The 23,569-nt window shown below is 42.8% G+C and overlaps 1 protein-coding gene across 1 annotated transcript in view; it reads right to left on the reverse strand.

Moving 5' to 3' along the window:
- LOC113406033 (angiotensin-converting enzyme 2-like) overlaps positions 1-22,862 on the reverse strand; it is a 38,695-nt gene extending 15,833 nt beyond the window's left edge. Inside the window, exons 1-10 of the mRNA XM_026648166.1 lie at positions 22,680-22,862; positions 19,057-19,215; positions 15,717-15,810; positions 14,770-14,913; positions 10,266-10,378; positions 8,845-8,953; positions 6,637-6,734; positions 4,415-4,584; positions 1,915-2,141; positions 1,023-1,167 (exon numbers count right to left, since the gene is read on the reverse strand). Of these exons, the coding sequence (XP_026503951.1) occupies positions 1,023-1,167; positions 1,915-2,141; positions 4,415-4,584; positions 6,637-6,734; positions 8,845-8,953; positions 10,266-10,378; positions 14,770-14,913; positions 15,717-15,810; positions 19,057-19,215; positions 22,680-22,862 (1,442 nt within the window). The remainder of the gene's footprint in view (positions 1-1,022; positions 1,168-1,914; positions 2,142-4,414; positions 4,585-6,636; positions 6,735-8,844; positions 8,954-10,265; positions 10,379-14,769; positions 14,914-15,716; positions 15,811-19,056; positions 19,216-22,679) is intronic.
- Positions 22,863-23,569: the final 707 nt, after the last annotated feature.

Genomic DNA, 23,569 nt, shown 5'->3' on the forward strand with positions numbered 1-23,569 from the left:
GGAAAGGAGGAACCTGGGGGAGAATAGAAACCCTGAGATCTGGGCCCCGAGGAAAGGGCATACCCAAAGGAGGGTGGAAAAGGAGCCTGACAGAAGCAAAGTGGGAAGCAGCCCAGGGAAAGAGCAGCAAGGTTTTGGACAGTGCCATCCTTGGCCACTGGTTGTAGGATCCCTGCCTAGTACCTGGGCTAATGGGCAGGCCTGGGTTCCCTCCTAGCCACTGGGGAAGTGGCACAGACAGGGCAGTGGAGCAGAAGACTGCCTAGGACAGCCATCCAATGGGACTTTGATACCCCAGAAGAGGAGGACTATAGTGACCTGGCCAAAGGGCCAAGCTATGAAGAGGGAGCACCCGGAGTGGTGAAAAGGGAGTAACCTGACTCCAGAGAGAGTGAGTGTGAGTGATACCCCGGGGTGAGAAACCAAAGGAGAGAGCATCAGACTGGTCATGAGCTAATCCCCAGAAGGAGGTGCCACAGAGGTGAGTTGTGAACCTTGTGAGAGACACCCATTACACTGAATGGGCTTGGGAGCAGGTCCCAGAAAGTGCATTAGTGATATTGAGCAACATCCTCTGAGGTAAGTGAATACCATTATTATCTCCATTTTACACATGGGGTAACTGTGAAACACTGAGAAGTTAAAAGGTCTGTGACAGAGATGGGATTAGAAAACAGATCTCTTGCCTGCTGTGCCTTTGGAATGGAGATGAAATATAGCTCCTTTTTTTCCCTCCTGAAGAGCTGATTTCCCAAACTGTACCATGGAGATAGACCTATTTCAGCATACCTAAATCTCTGAAACTGCAGACATTTAGTCCATACAGGTGTATGAAGACCAAGAACATCATCTACCAGTGGATAGCATTGCAGTGCCACTGAGACAGATCTGTTTACTTTTGCTAAATAATTTGGCATTCCCCTCCACTTCCCTGATGTCTCTAGTACTCCTGAAAATGAAAACTGAACCATCCCTTAAACCCTGTTTCCCAAAAGTTCTTCTTCCTGTTTCCCCACACTTACTTCATCTCCCACCACTTCTTCATCCACTCATCTTTTGGAATGTCACCTCTAAATACCATCCATCGCCACTTCTCTAGCATGTAAGTAAAAGGCATTGTTCCAACAATAGTGAGGGCTTGTTTGAGTAGGAAGTTGATATCCGTTTCTGAAAAAAGAGCACAATGTAACTGTTAAGGTGATGATGAATACATGACCAGGCTACTAATGTTGCTTCCTTCACCATACATAGCTAATAAGTACATCTGCTTAGAAAATTTTAGTGAAACACAAAAAACCCAAAGAAACCCAGGAAGATATTGTTATGCAAATTTGTACATTTTTTTCTCTTTTTACTCCAGTTCTACTTTCTAAACATTCATAATCCCTGTGGCTTTTGTTGCAACATTATTTTGTTGTATTTATTTAGTTGAGATTTAGTTGAGAGTTGATTTAGAGTTCGGATCCAAATCCTAATCTCAATTTTGGAGGATTTTGGATTGAGGGATTTGATTTAGGCTCATCTTCATCATGTAATATTCAACTGGACAAGCCAGACAAATCCAACTGTGAAGAAGAAGTTGGACAAAGCAGCCCTTTACATTTTGATATAGATTTGCATAGCTTTATGTAAACAAAGTACAAGGACCACCACTAACCTTACTGTGCTGTGAAGATTTCCTCAATAATTCCGAAGGTAGTGAAGAACTACCAATTCTAAATTCTTGCAGTAGCATCAAATGAGTGGCACATTATAAATAAACGCTTCCCGGTTCATGAAGTCATTTTGGAAATGAACATACTGTGATATGTAACTGAGATGGAATTCTCAAAAGCTTCTAAGTAACTCACTCGTCTTACAGACTTACTCATACTCTGCTACAGAATATGGCATGAATACATTTTTATTAGTTACCATTGTCTTCCTGAAAAGTAGATTCTAGAAGGTCAAGCGATTTCAAATGCTTTGGAGTAGCTGCCGACAGTGACATGATTTCTCCTACTGCTTCATGAAATCCTTCGTTAGCTCCACTTCTGAGCAGATAAGAGAGGTTGGAATATGCCATATCATACTCTATATGCCCCATTTCATGATGTGCTGTCAAGAAGTCATCCATACTCACTTTCGTGCACATCTTGATCCTGCATTCCAATGCAAAACATTTAAAATTAAATAAAGACACTGGCAGAGTTATACCATTTGCTTGGTACTGGATGCTGTAGTTGTGGCTGCAAAACAGCTAAAATAACTCACTTAATAACCCCCTGGTGTATTTCATGTTCATCGTTTTCTAAAACATTCACCTTTGGGTCTGTTCTATGTTTGATCCCTGCCTAAAGGTGATTTTGGGGGAAAGTTTTAAGTAAAATTCCTTTGGCTATTATTAAATTCTGCAGAGGTCAAATGAATATTGCCATGCATTTTGTATGCCGAGAAGTAAAAAATGGCTGAACTCTGAAAGCTGGCACATTAACAGTGCTTATTAAGGAAAATCTCTGTTGCCAAGTTTACATAGTGGGATGGATAATACAGTAAGAAATTAACAAAAATTGGCTACGCATATAGAACTCTTTTTAACCTGAGTGTTTAGACATGTAGAGATGCATGTTGAACACATTCATTTTTTGTCAATACGCATTATTAACACTTCTGCTGCTACATGGAGATTTAAGGCTTTATTGCACCCTTATGACTAGCTGGACTGTGCAAACTGCATACAGCCCTGAGTAAGGTGTGGCACAGAGTTACATCAACACTGGGGGAGCTCCAGGAGGGTTTGCGCCTTAGAAAAAGGTAGCTTATCTCTGACGTTAAAGGACATGGCCAAGTCACAGAAAGTTGGGTTTGGAACCAAAATCTTTACACCCAGGTGTCCTTTCTCTGCTAAGCCTCTGTATAATCCACTTGAACACAGCGCCTTCCAAGCAAATTAATTACCCTTTCTGTGTCTCTATTTCCTGCTGTAGATGGTACTTTGTACCCACCTACGGCAGCAGTTTTCTATCTCTTGATCTCAGAACACTTTATAGGGATGGATAAGCACCATTTGCCACATTTTACAGTTGGGGTAGCTAAGACATGATTTGCCTGGGGACCATTATGATCTATGAATAAGACATAAGGTGTAGCAGGCAAGAGACCTGCTTTCTAATCTCCTCTCTACCACAAACTCTGTCATTTAACTCCTGTTTGTTACCCCATGTGTGAAATGGAGATGATGATGATTTCTGCTCACCTCATGTGGGTATTGAGGCCTCACTATGTAATGTTTATAAAGTGGTATTTAAGGACAAAGTACATACAGCATATAGTGACATCCATGTGCTAAATTATGAAAGCATGTGATGAGCTGAATGTATCATGCATTTTGGACCACCTCCCCTGGACTCTGCTCATTAATCTATCTCACCCAAAGCTACTCCTGACGTTTCATACCTATGAGCACCTTCATACAACTGCTATTTCATAAAACCCCACCAGACAAATTATTCTCTTTCCCCTCAAATGTGGCTTCCCTTCACTGCCACCAAATTACATTGATAGATGGTCCAGGACTAGAAATTTTCACCCCTAGATCAATGACTGATATCTGGTGACCCACCATTGATCCAATTCTCTCCTTGTAGGATATTGGTAACTACCATTAATTTCAAGGGAAGATAGAACCTGCTTCAATGGGTCTCATTCTATATAAATTCACATTCTCACTGAATATGAAGCAGATACATGGGGATAAATTTTCACTAAATTACAGCCCACATGGCCCCAGGCTAAGCACTGTACTTTTTTGATAATTTTGTTGATGTCCCCCAACACAGTTGTTCTATCACTAACTTATATGAATATAAACACAATCCTCTGTTTAATAGAAGAGAGTAGCCCATTGATTTTACAGAAAAACGTTACAAAATCCAGTTTAGATTCCCCTAACCACCCTAAATCTGCCCCCTACCAAAAATATTAGAGAAGTAAGGAAAAGATAAAATTAAAATAGCAGTTTGCCCTGGTGCACGTGACTAGATATCAAAGAATCATAGAAATGTAAAGCTGGAGAGGACTGCAAGAGGTCACCTGGTCTAGCCCCCTGTGCAGAGGCAGGACCAAGTATACCTAGATCATCCCTGACAAGCATTTGTCTAATCTCGTTTTAAAAACCTCCAGTGACCGGGATTCCACAACCTCCCTTGATAACCTATGCTAGTACTTAACCACACTTCTAGTTGGAAAGTTTTTTCCTCTTATCTAACCTAAATCTCTCTTGCTACAAACTAAGCCAATTACTGTTTGTCCTAACCTTATTAGACCTGGAGAACAAGAGATCACCGCCTTTTTCACAACAACCTTTTACATCTTTGAAGAGAAATGTGAAGATTCTATGAGTACCCATCGGAAAGAGTTACAAACGTTACAGTACCTATAATCCTTTTTTCCCATATCCCAAGCTGTAGGATGGCAAACAACCTTTCTGCCATCGTTAGGCTCTGTAATCATAGAATTGTTCCAGAAGCCTTCAGTCATTTCATAGAGGCCAACAGAGATGAAAAAATCCTCAGCAGCCTTAAATATTTTTGTTGCATCCCAATTCTGAAACAGACAATGAGAATTCACTTATAATATTAGCCAGTCATTCTATGGCTAGATATTTCTCACAGTCCAGTAGAACAGATTCTATTCTGAAAAATGACTCTGAAAAACAGCATCACAGTCCCCATACTTGTTGTATCTCAATGGCTTCAAATCAAAGTCTTACAGTTTGCAAATAAGTGGGTAGCTTACTGCCAGTCCTGAAAACTCACTACGGGAGCTGAGTCAAGCTGGCTCATGGATCACCATCAATAATCAGGTTTCCGCAGGCAAAGCTAGCCTATTGATAATGCATGAGCCAGAACAGAAAAGCATTAACAGGTGTGAAAAGTAGTAAAAACTTAGTTTTTGTCAGTAATGTACACAGATATAGGGTCCAATTCTCCCCTCTCAGTGGTGTAAGTCAGGAGTAACTTGTTGAAGGCAGTGGAGTGGCAGTGTTGTAAAACCAGGTGAAAGGGAAATTGAATCTGTAACTCAGAATACAAACAGACAGCAGAGCTGAGTAAAAAAGGGTTTGATTTTAGAGTCCCTTATCTGATCGTAACTGTACTTGAAAGTTAGTTTAAAAACCTTCATTTGAATTTCATTCCACAATTTTACTTATTCTAAATAGGGGGAGCTCTTTATTAGCCTGACTTTGAGTAAAGCCATAAAGTTAGAGGCTTTAAAATTAGGGGGGTAGGAAAGTCCAGTGAGGGTGTTAGCCTGAGACACAGATGATCTGGATTCAATTCCCTTCTCTGCTATAGACATCTGGGTGACATTGGGCAAGTCACTTAGGGCTTGTCTACATGGGAGGAGGGGGAGTGGAAAGCTCACAAGAGCTGGCGTGCACTAGCTCTTCTGCACTAATTCCCAGTGTGGATACTCTTACTGCGTACTAAGACTGCCTTTGTCCACATTAGCTTAATGCACTTTGCAAGTGTACTAAGCTAAGCCACCTGAGGGCACTCTTAGGCCATGTCTACACTACAAAGTTAAGTCGACATATTTCTGTAAGTCGATATCGAGCCTCCAAATTAAGGAAATCGATCTTGCATGTCCACACCATGCTCATTGTGTCGGTGGAGTGCGTCCTCACTAGCAATGTGCAGTAAGAGTGTCCACCTGGGGAGTTAGTGAGGAGTTGTAAATCCACACCTAGCTTACTGCACACTAGGCTTCACTGTGTAGATAAACCCCTAGTCTCCCTGTGCCTAAATTCCCCACCTGTAAAATGGGGATAACAGAACTTCCCTACCTTACCAGGAGTGTTGTGAGGATAAATCCATTAAAGATTGGGTTCAGGTACTCTGGCAATGGGGCCATATTAGTGGAGCTTCCTATCCAAGAAGTGGGTATATTTAGGATAAATAGTTAAATGTTAAGTATTAAGCTCTCCTGATTGTTTTTGTAAAATGAATGAAATTCAGGCAAATCTACAAACATTTGACTAAACATCACAGAACATTATTATTGGTGTTGTTATTACGCCTCGAGGCCCCTACCAGGTTCAGGGCCTTATTGTGCTAGGCACTGTACAACACAGAAGAGACAGTCACTGTCCTTACAGCTTACAGTCGAAAGACACAAGACTGGCAGAGTTGGGAAAAAGGATACAACACATAAGCAGATTGACCAGGGCAAACGTCTTGTTAGTGCAATGATTTCTTAGGTGGGATTTTATTTACTGGGATTTTTATACACAAAACATATCTTGTGGAACAGATGCAGAAGAGGGAAAGGGAGTTGGAGCTGAGACTAGACAGTGGAAGAGGATGGAGAGAGAGAGAGACAGGGAAGGGAATAGGGAGGGAGAGGGGAACAGATGGGAAGTGAATGGATAAACACAGGGGAAGAGTAAAGGAAACAATAAAAGGGAGTGTAGTAAATAATTCTGTGCCTGAAGCATGACTATACCTAAGGCCAGCCCTGGTTTCCAGGGGGATGGCTGAAGTATTCCATTTAATATACTACCAAAAAACGTCATTTAAAGAACCATGAGAATCACAGCAAAACCATATTTGCAATGCAGCCAATTGCTGCTTGACATCTCATTAGAAGTCTTACCTTTTTAACCATTTCAGACGTTACATCAATGTTTGGTTTGTTTGGATAGGGGACTGTCCAGGCATACAAATTAGTCCAAAATCTACCCCACATGTCACCTTCAACAGAGAAGGGAAAGTTACAAATTAATTAAATAGCATACTATCTGCCATGCTCAAAGTCATCACCAGAATGTTGGGTTTGTATCATAACAGGTGTAAGGATTTTCACACATGTAAGCTAGGGCCTGATGCAAAGCCCATTGGAACGAATGGGAGTCCTTACATTAATGTTAATGGGCTTTGCATCAGGCACATTATTATGATTATTATGTTAGCTCCTAGGAGCCCCAGTCATGGATGTACAAAGACAGAACACAATGGTCCCTGTTCCAAGAGCTTAAAATCTAAGTATGAGACAACAGATGGATAGACATAGACAGGATATATTTAATATAATGATATCACAAGTAGAATATTTTAGAAAATATGTAAAAAAAATAGTTTTATTTGCCATACCAAAATTATTTCAACCTCAAAGGTGCTAATTTCTTCAATGAAAAGCAAACATCGTCATTCCCTGAGATAAACTACCTCTTACCATACAGCTTCAGGACCATTCAAAATTGAAACAACTGAACATCCCCTGCATTTCTATGTGTAATACTACGATTGATTATTTTCATTAACTGCTATTCATATATGGCTAAATGTATATATTATATTAATGCAACATAAAGGTGGCACAGTTAAAATAAGAATGTTACAGTTAAGGTCAAGATTTTCAAAAAATACGTGCCTAAAATTATGTTCCTAAGTAAGAGTTTAGTAGTTTAGGTTAAGATACCCATTTCTGAGAATCTTGACCTAATTTCCTTTAATGATGTTAAGTTGGCTACATTATATAGTGCCATTTTTGGGAGGCAATGTGGTCTAATGGAAAGGGCACTGGATTGGAAGATAGGGACCCTGGGTTCTAGTCCTACCTCTGCCTCTCACCAGCTGTATGAGCTTTGGCAAATTGCTTCAATTCTCTATGCCTCTGTTTCCCCACACCCTTTCTCTGTCTTGTCTATCTAGATCAGTGGTTCCCAAACTTTAACAACCTGTGAACCCCTTTCAATAAAATGTCAAGTCTTGTGAACCCCCTCCTAAAAATGAATATTTCTAGGTAATATTGAGATATACCTATCTCATAGAACTGGAAGGGACCTTGAAAGGTCATCAAGTTCAGCCCCCTGCCTTCACTAGCAGGACCAAATACTGATTTTTGCCCCAGATCCCTAAGTGGCCCCCTCAAAGATTGAACTCACAACCCTGGGTTTAGCAGGCCAATGTTCAAACCACTGAGCTATCCCTCCCAACCCTAAGGTATTTCTTCTTTACCTGAGTATAAATTATAACAGCAGTGATCTTGGAAATATAAAATTTGTTTTTATGACATGCTTATTACAAACTATTATTAATTATTTATCATTACAGTATTTTTATTACATTATGAAAATGGCAACATTCTTCCAGGATCTCACTTTCGTAGCTTGTATCACTTTGAATAAGCCTGTTATAAGACAAGGCTCCTATGTTTCATCAAGGAGTATCAGATGTGAAACAGCATGAAGATATTTAAGAAGCCAACTCAGAGTTCCTCCTACACAAGCATTCAGGGCTTGAGCAGTCCAGGCAAACAACGCACATTACAAGAAAGCTTAAACTTGTTCTTCATAATAATTTTAAAAACAATACTAGCTGCCTATTTAATTTAAAAAACAGCAAAAAATATCCACCTCCCTTTCCATTTCTTATAAGGAGTCTTGAAGTTGAAATCTCCTCAGTATGATAGATATGTTTGCTTTGATCTGCTTAGCTCTTGGAAGTCCAGGGGCTCTGGGCTGCTGGCTCCATGCTGCCTGGGGTCCCTAGGCACAGCTCTGTCCGCCATTAGGGAATTTTTCCCTGAGAACCCCCTGTAACATTTCGTGAACCCCCAGGGGTTCACGAACCCCAGTTTGGGAACCACTGATCTAGATTGTAACCTCTGCAGGGCAGGGACTGTCTTTCTCACTGTGTGTTTGTACACCACCTAGTGCAATGGGGCCCAAAATTATATCAAGAATCTGGATTCACATGAGTTTAATGTCTTAATATTTATGTCTTAAATGGCACTGTCCTGCTCCCACAGCAGTAAGTGTCTATGAAATCAAGCTTGTATAATACAGTTGCTTTTTCATACCGAGTAAATGAGCAGGAAGACATCCTGTTGAACTGATGCGGTCTGAGCCATAGACATTCTCCAGCCTGTACCTCACATAAGCATGTAGCTCCCGATATAAAGGTTTTATCTGAAAAAAAAAAGGGGGGATAGATCACAGAGCCATTAATTTGTCTAAGCCACCATCTGGAAATGCAGAGCCTCTAAGATTCAACCAACTGGATATTGCTTATTGTATTATCATGCACCTGTCCAATGTCCTAGGTGTACGTACACAATGTCATGTGAATACATTCTGAAATTTGCAATCCAGTTGTCGTCTTGTCCCACAATATTGATATCAGGCCATGAAGTTCGAGAATGAATTTGGTGACTTTTACAGGGTCCTTTGTAAAGACCATCTTGACCTAGGGTGACCAGATGAGGGGAAGAAAATATCAGGACACGGGGGGAGGAGGTGCCCGCCAGCAGAGCAAAAAAAAAACAACAACAACACAGTGCTGGCGGCGGATATCGGGACAAAATACGTCCCGACAAAAGATCGGTTGGAACGCGAGACAGACACCGAAATATCGGGATGGTCCCGATTTTATTGGGACGTCTGGTCACCCTATCCTGACCTCATTGTGGTACTGGGGTGTTACCAGAGGAAACAGCTGGCTAACAGGACTCTGGCAACCATATTCCCATCATTAAATTGCATATGAGAGCTTGGAGACAAAATGCTACTGTAATCCAGTTTTCACTCAGTAAGGCCCTAATAGCACTGCACAGATGCAAGGGAGGGAGGCATATCTATCCCTAAGCCATGGAATAGCTATGGAGCCACTCAATGGATGTCACTACAGTCCCATGGCAGAATGCTCTCTGTGGGGATTCACATAACCCCCACACAGGAGAAGGATGTAAGAAGCTGCATAACATATAGTCACACCCCTCATTCTCCTACCTCCTGCACACTGCTGTATCTTTTGCACCAGTTCCACTGTAAAGGGTACCTTCTATGGTTGTGACGGAGGGAGCTAAATTTGCCCCTAAAAGACTAGATAAATATATAGGCTTTGTAACAAATTCAGGCCCTGTTGAGCAAAGGGAGAAGAGCATTCCAGAAAAGTGTCCAGGTTCCTATGAAACCTGCAAGTTCCATTTGCGCTTGCCCCAGGTTTGCTTTGAAGTCTTTAAGTTCATGAGAATGTGAAGCTCCAGGTGAAACTGAAAGGACTGTGAGAGCAATAAATGTTATGAACAAAACCACCTGATTATGGTTTGTGGAGCCTACATTACCCAAGGCCAGTGGGCTAGGCAGAGTTGTACTATTTCCCCATAGTATGGCAGTTTAAGTCACAAAACTTTCACAAATTACTAACCAGTGTAGAAATGACAAAATGAAACTACAGAACAGTGGTTAAGAAAACTCCCACAACTTGACCCTGAATCACTACCTGCTCAAATGTTGTTTCCACATCTTCAATCAGCTGATTACGGCTGTAGGCATATTCTGTGGAATCATCTACTTCATAATTTCCTCTCCAGTAATCTCCATAGTCAGAATACTCTGTAAAACAAAGTCATGCTCATACTGAGACCAGAGTCCAGCCTGAAATTTAAACAATCTCTCCCTATAAGGGAAGAGATGAAGTTACTAGTATTGGAACTGAAGGCATGTGTCCTCTGAGATGGTGGGAGGGAGGAAGCTCTGGTCCACTGCAGTTTAGATAGTCCAGGTCTCCATGGACAGCAGAAACAGAAATTGCAGCAACTGTTTGTAGGTCTATCTATGATTCATACTAATCAGAGAGTCAGAATGAAGAGACAGATTAGGCTGGAGTTCTTCATTAGATTAGAGGTCAATGGAGAATGAAGACTTGGGTTCAGGTTCAGTGACAATGAAATCTCACAAATCGTTCTCATAAAACATATGCAGGGCAGGCTGCTGCCAAACTAGACATAGGAAAAAAGCCCTTTCTAGTTTTGAATCTACCTCAAGAGTACAACTACAGGGGCAAGCTCAGATCCTGGGATTCAAATTCAACCTCCCCTCCATGAAATTTGTTGGGGAGGGGATGGTTCATGTTTAAAGCCCACTGTCTGGGCCCTCTCTAATATTGGGAGAGCTGACAGCGAGGCCTCTAGTTAAAGTTGCCTTGACACTTTTCATTACAACCTTCCCTTTTCAATTGCTTGTAATTTTGACAAACTTTTACCATTTGGACTTAAATTTTCCATGCTTTGGCACTGCCTCTGGTTAGATTTTTTTGAGTAAGTATAAAATACAGGAAAGTAGATAGGTAGAGGTATGGTTGCATGGGGAGAGAGATGATTGGAACTGGAAAAGTTTCAGAAAAGGACAACAAAAATGATTAGGGGTATGGAACAGCTTCCATATGAAGAGAGATTAATAAGACTGGGAATTTTCAGCTTGGAAAAGAGACGACTAAGGGGCAATATGATAGAGGTCTCTAAAATTGTGACTGGTGTGGAGAAAGTAAATAAGGAAGTGTTATTTACTCCTTCTCATAACACAAGAACTAGGGGGCACCAAATGAAATTAATAGGCAGAAGGTTTAAAACAAACAAAAGGAAGTATTTCTTCACACAACACACAGTCAACCTTTGGAACTCTTTGCCAGAGAATGTTGTGAAGGCCAAGACTATAACAGGGTTCAAAAAAGAACTAGATAAATTCACAGAGGATAGGTTCATCAATGGCTATTAGCCAGAATGGGCAGGGATGGCGTCTCTTGCCTCTGCTTGCCAGAAAGTGGGAATGAGTGACAGGGGATGGATCACTTGATGATTACCTGTTCTGTTCATTCCCTCTGGGACAGTTGGCATTGGCCACTGTCGGAAGACAGGATACGGGGCTAGATGGTCTTTTGGTCTGACCCAGTATGGCCGTTCTTATGTTCTTATGATGTAGCTACACCTTGCTAGGTGTTATTTATATGCTATGGTATGATCTATCATAGAAGCTCTCAGGATAAAAACAACTAATCCAGGCTGCTGTTTCTTGAGAGGATGATCCTCTCTGATTGGTGGGAAGAAGATCTCCTCTGAAAAGCATTACACTGCATAATCTTTTGTGCCTTAAATTAAAAATTCCTTCAAATGCTCAGATAATAGCTGCATCTGCACCTCACCTAGGCAAATTATTGGCCTGCCTCCTCCACCTATTGCCTTCTCTGCCAACATAATCCTAGAAAATGTGATCATTCATGGAACATAATATATAAAAGTCTAACACCACATGCGTTCTTCCATCTGATACAACAAGATACAACTCAATGGATACAAAAAGACTTAGCCACGTCCACAGTTATCCACTCAGCTGTGACTGAGAGGCCGTGAAATACAGTGCAGCCCAGGGATGGGCAATGTTTTAATTTCAGGTAGTGAAAGATAATGTGGTGTTATGGGAGTGAGATAAAATGCCGACAAAGACAGACCTCGTCATTATGGTGTAAGACGTGTGAAATGTATCTGGTCTGATCACTGGCCTGATTCTCCACTGCCTTGCACCTCATACAGTTAGTCACATAGGAACATGGGCTGTCAGACTGCAAAGGACCTCCTGGGTCATCAAGTCCAGTCCCTGCTACTGCAGGCAATGCCATCATGTAATCCCATTCATAAAATTATCAAGATCCATCTTAAAATCTAATTAGGTTGTTTGCCCCTACTACTCCATTTGAGAGGCTGTTCCAGAACCTCACTCCTCCGATGGTTAGAAACCTTTTTCTAATTTCCAGCCTAAATTTATTCATAGCCAGTTTATACCTACTTGTTCTTGTGCCAACATTGTCCTTTAACTTAAACAGCTTTTCAACCCTCCCAGGTGTTTACTGCCCTGATGCATTTTTAGACAGAAATCCTATCCTCCCCTCAGCCTTTGTTTTTCCAGCCTAAACAAACAAAGCTTTTTTAATCGCCCCTCATGAGATAGGCTCTCAGCCCCAAGACAGATCCTGAAGTAACTTCATTAGTAACTGTCCTTTAGCCTGGTAGCTCTCCTTTCAGTACAACTTGTTGTCTCCCCTTTAGCCAGTTCCTAGTTATTTTATCAAAAATACCAGATTAGTCTGACATGATCTACCTTTGGTAAACCCACGTTGCATTTGATCCCTTTTTCTGTTTACTTCCATTATCTAGTCTCCCTGATTTGAGAGCATTAAGCTCTGGGTTTTGCTACCACTTCAGAGGTGGTAATTTCCATTTTTGTACACTCATTCCCATTAGCCATCCTACCATTGTTCTACTTTATCATCCTTATGGAAAACTGAGCTGTGAGTTGTTGGGACACACGTAGATTATCCTTAGCCTCTACCCCATCCTGAAAGCAAAGTGGCCTCACTTCTTTTCCTGTTCTTTTATTTATACAGTTAAAAAACTTTTTACTAATTGTTTTAATTTCCTTTGCATGATCTAACTCAGCTTGGCTTTTTGGCAGTTCTCTCTTTATCCTTACACTTTCTGACCTCTGAGACATAGCTTTCTTTGCTGATCAATCCCATCTTCCATTCTTTGTAGGTTCTCTAATTACCACGAATATCCTTTCTGAGGTGGTTATTCATCTCGTTAGGTTTGCAGCCCTTTGTTACTAGTTATTTCCCCTTGCTTGGGATGCAAATTCCACATAGTTTTTGCACCTCTGACTTAAAGAAATTCCAAGCTGCCCCCGCTTTTAAATCCCTGAGCCAGAGGTGGGCAAACTACGGCCCGTGGGACCATCCTGCCTGGCCCCTGAGCTCCTGGCTGGGGAGGCTAGCCCCCAGCCCCTCTCCTGCTTTCCCTCCTCCCCTGCAGCCACACGGGGAGTGCTCTGGCCTGCTGCTCCTGCCGGGCTGGACGGCTTGTGCCCGCCCACCTCCCAGGCTTTCCTGAGAGGCATGGTAAGGGGGCGGGGAGCGGGGGGGTTGGATAAGGGTCAGGGAGTCCGGGGGCAGTCAGGGGACAGGGAGCAGGGGCGGTTGGATAGGGGGTGGGGTCCCGGGGTGCGGTTAGGGGTGGGAGGTCCCAAGGGGCAGTCAGAGGGGCGGTTGGATGGGGTGGAGGTTCGCGGGAGGTGTGCGGTCAGGGGATGGGGAACGGGGGGGTTAGATAAGCGTGGGAGTCCCAGGTGGGCCTGTCAGGGGGCGGGGGTGTGGATAGGGGTTGGGGCAGTCAGGGAATGGGGGGGGAGATAGGGAGCGGCATCCCGGGGGGCAGTTCCGGGAGGGGGCGGTCAGGGGACAAGGAGCAGGGGGGGTTGGATGGGTTGAGGGTTCTGAGGGGGGCAGTCAGGGTGCGGGAAGTGGGAGGGGGTGGATAGGGGGCGGGGGCCAGGCTGTTTGGGGAGGCACAGCCTTCCCTGCCCGGCCCTCCATACAGTTTCGCAACCCCGATGTGGCCCTCGAGCCAAAAAGTTTGCCCACCCCTGCCCTGAGCTCTTCTGTCCAGTTGACTTCACTAACTAGCTCCCGTAATTTCTCAAAGCGCGCCCATTTGAAATCAAAAACCTTGACGTATGTCTATACTACAGAGACTATACCAGCATAGGTATATCACCGGAGCTATGCCAGCATGGCTCCCTGGTGTAGACACAGCCTACGCTGACACAAGGGTTTTTTCTGTTGGTGGTAGGCAGACATGTCAACCAAAGCGTTCTTCCATTGACACAGCTGTGTCTATACTGGGGGGTGGGGTTGGCATAGCTACATTGATCAGGTATGTGGATTTTTCACACCGTGACAGGACATATCTATGTTAATCAACTTTTAAATTTAGACCAGGCCTTTGCAGATTACACATGTATAAAGTGAGTTCAAAGTGTGTGCACAAGGCTACCCACCGATTCGGGGAAGATCCTGGCTTTGCTTGGACACAAATGACTGCACAAGGTATGAAAGGCTGTGGAGAATCAGGCCCTCTGTACTTCTGAAGGACAAAATAATTGCAATTGTAACTTACTATTAAGTCTTGCAGCCTCATTTTCCAACTCAACATAACCTTCATATAACGGTCTCATCTTCTTGCCAATTTCAGCTCTCCAGCCTTGCCACGCCCACAGTCTCTCAGAGTAATCAATGCTGCTAGCCATAATAGCATCTAGACCTGTCATCATTTTAAAAAAAGAACCAGAGCCATAAATAAAAGATGAATTCTTTAAGTACTTGTCATTCTACATTAAAAAACAACAGGAAAACAAGGAATAATGAAAATAGCTGAATGCACATTTTGGGTAAAACCAGTGATGCTGTAGCTGAAAGTTTTGGTTTATTGAAGGAAATGTTTCATTTGTTTCCATTTCAACTTTTCTGCCCTGGCTTTTCTGCCCCGAGATATGCGGGCAATTTGTGATTTAGTTAAAAAAAAAGTGTGACTCTAGATTAATTTCACTGAAGTTAGTGCAGTTTTCTGGACTTACACCAATGTAATAGAAATCAGAATCTGGCTTGAAGTCTGCCAACAGAACTTCTATCTCTTTTGATAGAATTTGACAAAACTCACCCAGTATGGCAGAACCCCCAAGTGATGTAAAGCTAGCATAGACTACTCTGCAACTTTAGAAGCGGCAGCCAAGTTTTGGCCATCCAAACCTACATCATTTGAAATGGGGCATGTAATTTTGAGCAAGCCAGATGGAGGACCATGAACTCTGCAGCTCATGCTATTTCACTAAATTATTTCCATGTGTGAAAAGTCACAGCAAAATTGTACTGGGAGATAAAAACCACACCACCACCACCACCACCAACAACAAATAAGCTTTATAAAACAAAAGCATTTGGAGAACGCAGATCTATTAAACCTAAAATTTGATCTTTCACAATTAAAAACCTCCTCTCTGCTTTGTTCCACTCTTCTTGAAACCTGTTAACGTAAAGGGCACAGGACAGACATTGTTTATACTGTACCTGGCTCCAGCGGCAAGCAGTTAAATGGATCATCAGGTTTACACACGGTCCCGGTGCTGTAGATGGTGCTCATTGTACTTAAAATAGTTTTCAGCTGCAATTTAAATACAAAAAAGCCCATTAAAAAAGAAAACGCAATAAATACAAAATGACTATTCCATAACTGTTAGTCCTTAAAATCTCAGTACAGCAGCTTATCCCTATCAGCAAGGCAGTTTAACATGTGCTTAAGCACTGTACCTGAGTAAAAATGAATTTAAGCATGCGCTTAAATGCTTTGCTAAGTTGGAGCTACTTGGACAAGACAGATAATGTAATATCTTTTGAGTGGATATTAAGTGATTCCACAAAACCCTTCAAATACATCATCATTATCATAAAGATTAACAATACATTTTATGTATATGGCATCCATGCCAAGGGTTTCTAGGTAAGTATACAGTACACGCGTTTTAATGGAGGGGAAAAGGTCCCTTTTCCAGATACAGACAGGTTGATTGTTGGTTGTATTTTTTAATTATACATAAGGCAGATTGTGTTGATCTGTTTGCTGTGGATTTACACAGAAGTTAATTTTTATGTCTTGGTTCAGCTGAAGGCCAAATGCATCTCAAAATATTCAGCTCCATCTTAGCCTCACCAGTGGTGCTACAGAGCATTCTCTTTTCACTTATCTATCGTTAACTTCTTTCTTTCTCTCTCAACTATCCTCAACTTTTCCAGTGTCAAGTAAAGCATATTCTCTCATTGAGGACTATATACCTGCTGTCACATGTCCTAGCAAATGCCACTTCACACTCACTCCCGAGGATTGCTGTGAGAGGAATCCACAGCTTCTTCTACTCTCGATCCCCTAGAGCGTGTTAAGCTTCTGGAGCCTTAGCAGATTGCAGCACTGTTTCCTCCCTTGTCCTGTTTGTCACAATTCCTGGTCACCAACCCTCAGTCTGTTACCCCTTCTCAGAACCCCAGCTCCTCATCCCACCTGCCCTTGTCCTCCAGAATCAGCACTGACCTGCAAGATACCCCAGTTACTCAAGCACACCCTCTCTCGGAACTCCACCCCAAAGTGTGAAGCTTCTGGTTACAGTTTAACTCTTTCAGGGGCACACAGCAGTTGTGAAGCAGTCAACACACACACACAAACTTTGCACAGAGTCTAACACCTTAATGCTCTTTTATACTTAATCATGTAAAGCAGAGGAGAATACAGATCACACAAAACAGTTAAGCCTAAAGGCATGCCCCTTCCTATAACACACTTCCCTTGGGAGTCCTTGGGGACCATCTGGTTCCAGGAAGGCAGGAAGGGTGACTTCTGTCTCCTGAATGCTGTTACATGATTGGTAGTCTCTCTCTCTCCTGGAGCCCCTTACCTAGCTTCTGTGACCTTCCTCTTTCATGCCCCATGCTTCCTTTTCCTGACTCTTGAACCTTCCTGGGAATTTCTTATTTAAACTTTTCCCAGTCACCTGATTGCCTTTGTTCTCCTCCTGGTAACTTTCCACTGCTTCTACTTTATCACACCCCACATCAGAGGAGTCAGCTAAACTGGTTTCCTAAGGCTGCCACTCATCCATTGTCCCAGATGATTGCATCTGAATAGAATCACTGAGCCTTAGGCCTGATCCACACTACAAAGTTAGGTCAACATAAGTCACCCTGTGTTGACCTATATGTGTATGTGTCTCAGATTTGTCTCCAGCCAACGTAAGTTCCCCACTACGGCAACACAATAAAACCACCTCACCGAATGGCATGAAATCATGGTTCACCTGCTGAGGTCAACACAGGGTGAGTGTAGACACTGTATGACCAGTGTCAACCTTAACAGTCCTCCACTAGCTGTTTCATAATGCCCAATTCCCTCTAACAGTGATGGCTCTGGACACAATTGTAAACTCCACTGCCTAAAGATCACAGAGACTGGAGGACTTCCCCCCTTTGAAATCTCCAACATATTTTTGAAATCTCTTTTCCTCATTGCCCCCCGTAGTGAGCACACCTAGCAGCTCTCCCTTGGTAAGCACCTTCTATTATTTCTATCTGCTACAGGCCCTGTCAGCAATAGTGGATCCACATACATATAGGCACAAATGATATCACAATTTTTCATAATACAACTTCATAATATCAACCAGAATTCATAAGCTGTACAGACATAGCCCCAATTCACAACCTGCTAGCTTTGATATTTTGTACCAGAGCTATTCTGAGCTATCCAAGAGGGAAAAAAAACATGTTTGAGCAATTTCTGTAAGCATGAAAAATGATTGTGTGTGTGGTGGGGGGGGGGCGGTGTCACAATCAGAAAATTTAAAAATATACAAATGAAGTTCTGTCAAACAGTACAGAAAGTTGCCTTTGAGCTGAGAACCAGCATTAACAATTTCAGCCTTTCTTCTGGAAAGCTATAAGTGCCTAAAAATAGAGGATAAAGATGGAAATGCCTTATCACTCACAACCACAATGCCACTGCAACACTACAATTACACAAAATATATGCCTGAACCATTTCGAATTGCTCACAGACAATCTACTCTTTTCTGAACACAGGAATTGCCAGACTGGATCAGACCCAAGTTCCATCCTGTCTCTGACAAGGGCCAGCATTAGATGCCTCAGAGGAAGATGTAAGAACCCCACAGTAGACAGATGTAGGATAATCTGCCTCCACATTAGGTCTCATCTTGATCTCCAATAGTTAGAGACTGGCTTAAGCCCTGAAGCACAAGGTTCAATATCCCTTCTGATATGTGTATAGCCATTAGTCATAACTCTGGATAGTCTTGATATCCATATAAATGCCCAGTCCCATTTTGAATCTTGCTAGATTTTTGGCCTCAACCACTTTCTGTGGTAATTACACATCTGAACAATTATTTCCTTGTCTTAGTTGTAAATTTGCCACCTTTGAATTTCATTGAATGCCTTTTTGTTTGTGTTTCTACTTATTCCCCAAGATCCTGACCCTACAAAGCACATAAGCGTGTATATAATTTTTCTTATGTGAGCAGTCCCATTGACTATGCTATACAGACACATGCGTGTTGCTTAATTGTATGTAACATATGCTGAAGGATCTGGGTATTCAATGAGTTCATGTAATGTTCTAAACGTGTAGATATTTAATGCACAATATAAACTAGCAATAAATTAAATGTGCGCATATGTAATATTAGCTAATAAAAGCTATATGATTCACAACAAGACAACACTGTTGGGATTTAATATGTTGCTGGGATAAACAATGACTAAGAATAATATTGTAACCACTGCCAGAGACATTTTGAAATGCATTTCAACTCTTTGGACAGTCTTCATACATTTAGCAACTTACTTCACTGTATTTTTCCCCAGATAGCACTGATGTTCCTTTGTCCTGAAGAGACTGAAGTTGGAGTTTGACAATAGGATCCGTAATTTTATCTATTGCATACTTGCTGGCATTGTTGGATGCTTCATCATAGAATGCAGACCATTTGGCTCCTGCTTCATTCTAAAACAGATTAATTAAAGTCTGAATTACTCATTTATAAGAAATCCAGCAAGATAATAAGTTTTAGGGGAGAAAACATTCCTTGCATGAAGAATTAGTTTTGTGGATTTTGCTAGTTCTCTCATTAGCTTTGGAAATATTTCTACTATACAATGAAAACAACTAGGGAACATTTTGGATTCCATTTATTCACAGATGTAGAGCTTTTCAAATTATTTGTATTTGGAAAAATAGTAATCAAGTAGCCAAGAGCCTCCCCCCAAAACAAACCAACCAGTTTTAATGGATTCAGAACCATCAAGCTGTGCACACAGCTGGTCTATGTAACCATACATACTTATTACTGCTCCCCTCATCCTCCTTCCCTCCTGTATTTGTTGCATGCAGGTGTTACATGCTGTCTTAACTTAGACCAGGGGTGGGCAAACTTTTTGGCCTCAGGGCCACATCTCGATATGGAAATTGTATGGAGGGCTGGCTGGGGCAGGGGATTGGGGCACATAGGGGGGATGAGGGCTCCGGCTAGGGGTGCAGACTCTGGGGTGGGGCTGGGGATGAGGGGTTTAGGGTGCAGGAGGGGACTTCAGGCTGGGATCAAAGAGTTTGGAGGGCGATCAGAGTTGGGGCAGGCGGTTAGGCCGCGGGGGGGGGGGGGGCAGGCCTCAGGGGGGCAGGATCCGGGCAGCCCTTACCTGAAGTGGCTCCTGGAAACAATGGCCCAGCCTGCCTCCGGCTCCCATGAGGAGGTGGGGCCACACTGCGTTGCCTCATTCGCAGGCACCACCCCCGCAGCTCCCATTGGCCTTGGTTCCCGGAACCCCCTGGCTGTCCCTGCTTCCAGGAGCTGTGCGAAGCTGCCGAACGCACGGAGTGGAGCAAGGCAAGCCCCTGACCCCGCACCCCGGCTGGAGCACCAGAGCGGGGAACGCATCACTCCCCACCCCACTCCCCGGTGGGAGCTCGAGGGCCGGATTAAAAGATCTGATGGGCCAGATGCGGCCTGTGGGCCATAGTTTGCCCACCCCTGAGTTAGACTGTAAGCTCTTTGGGGTACTGGGCATGCCTACCTATGCATTTGAATAGTCCGTAGCTCAAGAATCATGATCCTGACTGAGTCCTTTGGGTGCTGCCACAATAGAAGTAATAAATCATAACTGCAGGGCCGGCTCCAGGCACCAGCTTACCAAGCAGGTGCTTGGGGCAGCCAGTTCTGAGAGGGGCGGCACGTCCAGCTGTGCGGCAGCAATTCGGCAGACGGTCCCTCACTCCTGTTCAGAGCGAAGGACCTCCCGCCGAATTGCCGCCACAGATCGCGATCACGGCTTTTTTTTTGTTTTTTTTTGTTTTTTGTTTGGCTGCTTGGGGCGGCCAAAACCCTGGAGCCGGCCCTGCATAACTGCCATGTCACCGCTAGTAATTCATGTGATTACACAAATATTTAATCTTCCCAAAGTTATAATAATTAGTGCTTACTGATTGGACATGGAAAACCACACGCTCCCAAATGCAGTTTAGAATCCTAAACTGTACATGCAGAATATGAACCCACAACACGCAATTGCTTGCACCTACTCTGTGTGTCTATACTCTGCAAGACAAGCTGGCTCACAGATGCAGTGCAACCCTTAGCACTTAACATGATTTGGATTTCAGCAGTCACTAGAAGAGCCGGCTTTCATTTCCGTCTTTTGTTATGGACAACGAGCACAATGAGACCCTGGCATGCAGGTTTGGTTTGGAATCTTAGGTCACTTCTAATCTCCCTTCTGTATGTTCCAGGACATTTAAGGGACATTGTACTTATGGTTATCATAGCTCCTTGCTAATGACTCATCAGAAGATAAGAATTACCACCCAGCATGCGTACATTCAGAACTATGTATGAATATGTTCGCAGTGTCTTTTTTTCCCTTTATTCTTTGGGAATGAGCAAAAATGGGCATCATTTTCTTTCTAACACCTCAGTCCTGGTGTTTGATACCCAACCAGAGTCAAATGTATTAGTATGCAAATGTATTTTTTACATTATTTGATCCCAGTGGGGATGACTAAGCAGATTGGGAGTTAGGCGGAGAGGGGGCATTTTCTGCCCAATGAGAAGATCCAGCTGGGGGAAGTTGGGTTGCCAGCCGGTACCTCTCCACAAGATGGGCTGGTTGAGTGCATGGGCTGTCCCCACCCATTTGGAGAACTGGTTGAGGAGTGGGCAAAATGGTTGTGTGATTATGGAGGGGTGACCCCATTCTATGAAAAAAGTGGATTTGAGGAAGCCACTGGGGGCACCTTTCATTAACTTTGTCCCTTTAGCGGGCAGGTGCCATACCAGTGTCACTGCTGGCATCACAATAGTGCATGCACGAGGGACAACCAGAGGCACCATCCCTGAGCACCATCACACTTGTGTTCATTACTGGTATCATACTGAGCCACCTTATTATCCTATTCTATTGCTTAAAGCTGCTAAATGGAGCTTCAATTTTATGTGTTTTAGAATGTCACAGAACTATGATTAGCCAGGAGGATTTCATCCTGCAATCAGAGACTATATTTTGATTAAGAAATGTTACACTTAACCATGTTTTCATTAACTAATAAGACTCCACTGGTTGTGGTGATTCTGGGTTATACCTTTATTCAAAATTAGGTCTGTTGAGATTACACTGCATCATCACATGCCAAAACATGCTCAAATAAATTTGTTAGTCTCTAAGGTGCCACAAGTACTCCTGTTCTTTTTGCGGATACAGACTAACACGGCTGCTACTCTGAAACCTGTCATTTAGAAACTAGTTTGCTTTAAAATATAGCTACAAAAGTCACCACAATATTTTCCATTGATTTTCAAGATTCCAAGGATAGTAGATGCTTTCTAATATGGCTGCAGCACTGAATCCTCAGTGACCAATCAGATTACGGTTGAATGCTGTCACAGCATATGATATCTGTCTAGAGGGGCAGGTGATTGTACTGGATAGCTAGAGGCTGAGAAGAGGCTGGATAGTTAGAGACTGGGAGATAGTGAATCTTATTGTGAGATAGGGCAAGCACAACTGTCACTGTCCTTCCTGTGGCTATATACTAGCTTCTGTTAGTCAGAACATCAGGCCTTGGGAATCTGGAAATCTATGTCTTCATTAAATTTTCCTCACAGTACAATTCTACCTATTCCACTGGTGATTGCTAAGGATGCTAATCTATGAGAATAGCCACAGTGTTTTGAGGCAGACAATCATCCACCGTGAAATAGATTTAGGTCACCAACTCATTTCACATAACTCACCAAATGACCATCAGAAATTTTTCAGTAACTACTGAACTAAAATCAAAAATTGAACCCATCCCTAGTTCCTTATCCATTAGCAATTCCTATATATCTATCTACAGCAATACAATAAAATATCATGTAGTTATAATATAATTTCTAATATCATAGCAAACATTCCTAGACAGTGTTGAGTACCCACCATCTTTCTGGAATTCTCATCGGTGATGTTGGTGTTATAGTCCCAGGAGGCAAGTGAACTTGCATAAGATAGATCTTCTGCTCGTACATTGAATTGAGACAAAAAGTTGCTGGCCTCTTGTGTTGTATCCTGTGATGTAGCAACAGCAGTGAGACTGCAAAGAAGCCAAAGATGGACCAACATACTTCCTTCTGAGCCAAGATCCAGTAATTGAGGTAGGTTCCCTCAAATAAGCTTCCTAATCAGCTGCTGTCTCATCAGCCTTTGCACATAGGTGTGTGCTAGGGGAAAAAGGGAGAATCCAATTTGCTGGATCTTTTATCGTTTTTATCCAGTGAAGGACAGAAATGAAAATAGCTTTAAAAAGGCAAATAAACAAAAGTTAATGATTAACTTTGGAAAAACATAATTACTAGTAGCATTTTATGGTCTTCTTATAAAAGGCTTTTACTTTTAGTTAATATTTCCCCAGTATACTGTCAATGATACAGCTGGTTAGTTCCTATAATCTCACAGTGTCAGGGGAAGTCCAAGATCTGCAAATCCTTTAACAGATTAATGATAATCTTCAAAAATAGTTAGCAAATTCAGTGAGACACTACCTGACCTTATCTCTTGGGAAGAAACAAATTCAGTGTAGGACTGGTGTAATGTTGCTGCTTGGCCTCTTAAGGCAAAGGTGGGCAAACTACGGCCCGTGGGCCACATCCGGCCCGCAGGACCATCCTGCCCGGTCCCTGAGCTCCCGGCCGGGGAGGCTAGCGCTCTGGGCGGCGGGATTGTGCACTCCTGCCAGGCAGTGCGGCAGCGTGTCTGGCTCTGGCCATGTGGCGCGACTCCAGACATGCTGCTCTGAGTGGCATGGTAAGGGGGCCGGGTGGTTGGATAAG

Source organism: Terrapene carolina, unplaced genomic scaffold (genome assembly GCF_002925995.2).
Source record: "Terrapene carolina triunguis isolate 2854851 unplaced genomic scaffold, T_m_triunguis-2.0 Scaffold22, whole genome shotgun sequence".
NCBI classification, from domain to species: domain Eukaryota; kingdom Metazoa; phylum Chordata; order Testudines; family Emydidae; genus Terrapene; species Terrapene triunguis.